The following is a 5,511-nucleotide window of genomic DNA, read 5'->3' as shown; positions in this document are numbered from 1 at the left end:
ATGAACGCATGCAGCATATGGAGCGAAGAGCGTAACAGTTGGCCATTATGCATCCAGAAGTTATCTCCCGGAGCTGTCCCGATCATGGTCGTTATCGCAAACAGTGGCACATTACCCATAGACAAACACTAGGCCCTACAACAGATTAGGCTTATCAGTACAGCTGCTACCGCTCACCGGATCTTTATCTTTATTATGCCCGACAGGACGTAAAGTGGGTGTTTCAACTTTGGCCGACTTTTCGGCCAGTTCATCACGAAATCCCGCCAGGGCCAGGACGATTCACGGAACCTGACTGGCATGGGCTGCTGTTGGCGACGCTGCTCCAACTCTTCCAAACCCTGGTGGGCTATCGGTGGTCTGGTGGCCATCTTTGCGACGGCTGGCTTTTTTGGCTTTGGACTACCAGCCATCATCGATGCCGTGGCGTTGGCCGAGCTCCGGATCAAGGCCGGTACCAGTGCGTACGGGCGGTTCTTCGACGATCATGCACAACGCTTTCTCGACATCTATGTGTTCAACTGGACGAACGCCGACGAGGTGCGCAATCCGGACGTGCGCCCGCATTTTGTGCAGCTTGGACCGTACGTGTTTTCTGAGCGCCGCCAGCGGGAAAACGTGTCATTCGATGACGACGGTGCGTCGGTTACGTTCAGTCAGAAGCGCGTTTGGCACCACATTCCGGAGGTGTCGGGCGGCGACTACTTCAACGATCTCGTGACGACGCTAAACCCGGTGCTATCGGTAGGTAGGTGTGCGGAGATGAAGCGATATAAGCGGATCGCGCTGTAGCATCGTATATGATGATCTTTTCAGACCATCGGTAACTTGATGGAAGGTGAGCCACTACAATCGGTTTTGGATAGCATTATCATGCTTAACTCCTTGGGAGAGCTACTGTACCAGAACGTGCCGGTACACCAGATGCTGTTCGATGGGTATCCGGATGTCTTCCTTCAGCTGCAGGACATGCTATCAATTCTGCCTCCAGGGTCCCTGCCGGATCTCAACTTGCCCCCCGGGGATCGTTTCGGGTGGTTTGTGGAGCGCAACGATAGTTTCACCTTCGACGGTACCTTCCAGATGGGAACGGGAGCGGATGACCGCCGGTACACGGGTATCTTGCACCAGTGGAACGGCCAGGAACGGGTTCCCCACTATCGCGGACTGTGTGGGGAGGTGCGAGGATCGGCTGGAGACGTGTGGCCTCCGTTGGGACGCGTCTTGGGTTTGGACAGCATACGACCGGTCGCTCTTTTTCTACCGGAAGTCTGTAGGGCGATCACGTTGCGTCCCAGTTCCCGCTACACGCTGGACGGTCTGGATGGGGAGCTCTGGGTGGCGGATGGCAGTAACTTCGATAACGGTCACACGATCACCGGGACGGAGTGCCAGTGTACGGCTGCGGATTCGGACCAGTGTCCCGTCTATGCCGCCGGTGTTCTGGATGTGTCCTCGTGTCGATTCGGCATCCCACTGGTCAGCTATCCGCATTTCTATCTAGCTGATCCGAGCTACGCGGACGCTGTGACCGGACTGACTCCGGACCGAGCACTGCACGAGTACCGCCTGGCGTTACATCCCTTCACGGGCATCCCGATGGCGGTCAGTGGCCGTTTGCAGTACAATATGCATCTTCGCGACAACGGCTTCACGTACGTACCGGTCGTCCACGCAATTCGATCGCCTAACAGCCGTGGTTTCTTTTTTCTCCAAGGTTGTTCCACGGAATGCCCGATGTCGTTATTCCTGCGTTCTGGGTCGAACAACGGATGGTGCTGTCGGAAGACATGGCCAATAAGCTGAAGGTAACAGGGTAACAAGGGGCTGGCCAAACAGTCCAAAAGGGCTACTACACTTAATTGAATCCCCTAATGCTCTTTTAACGTATTATCTGTTACTATTACAGCTCATGGACACCCTTCGCCAGTGGTCCGTCTACGTAGCCTACGGGATCTGTGGCCTCGGAGCCATTCTCTATGCATTAACTCTTTACGCCGTCATTTTTGTATGGAAAGATTAGATAAACCCTACCGCAAGATAACGGCCAGATAAATCATAAAACCCTTGAAATGGTGTACGTATATGTTTATTAACTTATTTAATTGGTTAAGCCTTTGGACCGAATGTGCAAATGTGAGCCACATTAGACTTCTTTAGCCGTTCGCTCGTGCCATTTCTTCAACAAAAAGTAAAACCATTTCTACACTACAAATTACTTACAACAACTTTCTCGGCACCGTAATTATTCGTGGCCAAGCCCGGGCAGCTTACAAAACACTCGTCACACGCATACGCCGTGCGTGTGCGTATGTGTGTTTAATGTTGCTCCAATGCGAGAAAACATCATGGTAGAGCTACGCTGGCGTTGTGTGTGCTCCCGCCCGGAGGGGAGCCACCCTGGGGCACCCCTGCGGAACAATCGGGCGGGCGAAGCTGTAAGGTATTTTATCATCTGCGAAAATATTTATGTTGTAGCATTTCCATGATTTACTTGCATGCTTTCCCGGCCAGGAGGCCAGGCGGCCAGGAGCGGCGGACCTTCCGTTGCAACTGCACGCTGTCGAACAGTGCTCGGGTGCCACAAGTGGGGTAATGCCTCGGGGACCGGGACGGGGCGCACCTTAGACGGCTGCACACGGCGGGGACCAACCCCCGAAGGCACTTCCTTGGTCTTTGATACTCTGCACACACACACACACCCCACCGGTGTCTTCGCCCGTTCCGGTAGTAACAAAATAATTATATTTTCTCTACTATTTATATATCATTATTTTGGGTTTGTCTAATGAATTTAAATGGAGCCCCGGCACCGGCAACCCGGAACCGCCCGGTGGTGGGAGTTGGCCGGTGGGTGTGTTTGATGGGATGGCACTGCACAGCTCGGCGCAGCATCTTCTTGCAGACGGGGCTTGCCGGGCCGGCCAGCTTGCAAGGATGCAAATGCACCCAGCATTCGGTGCTCCGAGAGGTGGGTCTCAGCGTGTGTGTGTGTGTGTGTGGTTCTATCCTGCACGATTTGCAATGTGCTTCCGGCGTTGGGTTTGTACATTTTTTATACGACGTCTGTGTCTGGGTACGGGCACGTCGTTTCTTTGGCGTTCCTTTCGATGCCGGATCCCGGGGTCGGTTGCGTACGTTTATTACAACCCATTTGTTGGTTGCTTGGTATTTACTAGTCGCCGAGAGAGAGAGAGAGAGCGAAGAGAGAGTGAGAAAGGGATCTGCATGCTGATTGGAAAGTAAGCTTTTAGCTCGACGCTCGAGCCCAAGGCGACGCTCCACTGTGTATAGTCCTCCGAACCCGAGCCGGTGCGGGTGAATTAAGAGTAATTGTTTCTTTTCCGCCCCTCTCCCAAGTGGTGGGCGAAAAACCACCCACTCCCTCCTAAATGCAGACAAAGATGGATGCATTTGTGGCGTGCGGCGCCCCCGGTGGTGCTTTGTAAATGGTGGTGCAAAGGTACAAGTGACACTTGAGGATGGAATTCGATGCTTTCGCCTGCCTCGGTGGCGTCGGTGGCAAGCTCCGGGAAGGTGGTAATGATTTAAGTATCGTTGGAAAATTGCTGCCAGAGTGGCCAGAGTGGTAACTAATGCCGAAGCCCCTCTGTTGGGTTTACGTAACCGGTTCATTTTACCATTTACCTGTCCGTTTTGTTGGCCCTTTGACTTTGGAAAAAAGTAAAACCGGGTTTGCTGTGGCGTTTTGTTTGGGCACAGGATTTATCACACTTTGTGACGAACATGCAGCCGACCGCCGAGGGTGAAAGTGTGTGTGTGTGGGTTTGTTGTGTTGGACATGAGCGGTGTCGTTGCCGTTGCGCGGCACCTAATGAATGGGCAGCTTAATACTTGAGGTGCCAAAATCCCAACCAAGCGGATCCTGTCAGTTGAGGCAATTTTTGTAATTTATTAAACCAGCTTTTGTAACACATTGTTCAACTATTTCTTCTGTGAAACGGGTGAAAGTATTTAATAAAGGAATCGTATTTATTTGTTAGCTTATTGGTCGACTTCGCAGAACCATTTCTATTGTTAGTTGTCTGTAAAAAGCATCGGCTTTAAGGTGTCGCATCTACTTTGGTTTGGTTGATTACCTAATACCGGAAGTCTCTAGAGAAGATTGCCCGTCTAAAAGGGTTCCGTCGGAGTACAAACCTAACGTGAGAAGCCAGCAGCCGAAGGGAACTTAGTCAGTGGGTTCTACTAGGTTAAGAACAAGTAGAAACTGAGGGTTTTCGTCGCTAACGATAACTGAGTTGGCTCCAGCTCTTGGTGCATACGCAACGCTTATTCGTCTTATGCACGTACTAACTTGAGATCCTTTGCTAAGTTTGATGATGTTCATTTTAATGACACTCGGACAACATCCAAGAACCTTTTGAAATAATGTTTTTAATGTGGAAATAAACTACACTTACTGCTTTCTGACATGCTTTACGATTTGATCGCAGTACTTAGAATTGGTGGCCCAATTTTAAGTCACTTACCACCAAAGTGCACCGATCCGGCCGTGTACGGACGACGGTGTAACCTTCAATTAACTCTACCCAAACAACCCAGCATCCCGCCAGCTTGTCGGTTTGCCGTCCGAGGACACCAAGCCAAGGGGCTGCTAGTGTGCAGCATCGAGATTAAATATTAATATTTATAAGCGGTACAAAATTCATAAACATTGTGCATAATTTATGAAATACCGAAAACGAGCACCACACAGCATTTTATTACGCAAAGCCAAACACGTGGGCATCGTAACATACGCTATAAATTAAAGCTGCCCAGAAGCAGCAAGGCGGATTTTCGGTGGCCGCCGATCGTTTATTCGTGTGTTGGCGTTTTGGCTGCTTCCTTCATTGTGTGCCACTTCGCTGGTCTGTTCGCTGTGTGTTTCCGCTTTTCATAAAGTCTCGCTACCTTCGCCGGGTGCAGCAACTACCGTATTATCGCACTTGAGCTCCGAGCGTAGATTTGCTGTTAGTGCTCCCGGCGTTCTGGAAGAACCCGAGGCAGAGGCCGCTTGTTGCACCGCGAGGCACTTGGCGGCCGGGCCCCGCATTAGTTTCTGGCTTCTGGGCGGCAGCAGAGTCTGGAGAAGCTATCAAAACAGAGCGCGAAAACAAAAAAAAACCGACCGGTCCGGAGCAGCAAGGAAAATATGACTCAAGGATCGAGCGAATTCCCGTGAATCACTCGGGCAAAAAGGGAATGAGCATAAAAATAACAAGCTTATCCCGGGGCTTTGGTCCCCCGGACGGCAACCGCCAGCCGGCCGGCCGGCTGGCCAACTGGTCGCATGAGCAATGGGTTTTACCTGTAATCCCGAGTGTCGCCGTGGGAGATAAAGTTCGAAAATTTGCATTAAACCATTTGCGGAACTTCCGGGTTTGGTGGGTGGGTGACGACCGGAAGCAGCGGTGGGCGGAAAATATGAACCGAACCGGATGGAGGAAGATGGCTCCCGTTTTTTCTCCTCACTCGGCCATATCTCGTCGTCTCGCGCGTGTGTGT

At 51.6% G+C, this 5,511-nt stretch overlaps 1 protein-coding gene across 1 annotated transcript; it reads left to right on the top strand.

The window, feature by feature from the left end:
* The first annotated feature begins 300 nt into the window (after positions 1–300).
* Positions 301–2,023, top strand: LOC128272824 (protein croquemort-like). Its single transcript, XM_053010706.1, has 4 exons — positions 301–744; positions 817–1,655; positions 1,718–1,808; positions 1,910–2,023. The coding sequence occupies exons 1-4, from the start codon at positions 301–303 to the stop codon at positions 2,021–2,023; spliced, it is 1,488 nt and encodes a 495-aa protein (XP_052866666.1).
* The last annotated feature ends 3,488 nt before the right edge of the window (positions 2,024–5,511 follow it).

The sequence above is a fragment of the Anopheles cruzii genome, chromosome 3 (assembly GCF_943734635.1).
Source record: "Anopheles cruzii chromosome 3, idAnoCruzAS_RS32_06, whole genome shotgun sequence".
Taxonomy (NCBI): domain Eukaryota; kingdom Metazoa; phylum Arthropoda; class Insecta; order Diptera; family Culicidae; genus Anopheles; species Anopheles cruzii.
Note: the sequence above shows the minus strand (reverse complement) of the source record. Positions and strands in the feature narration are given on the sequence as shown.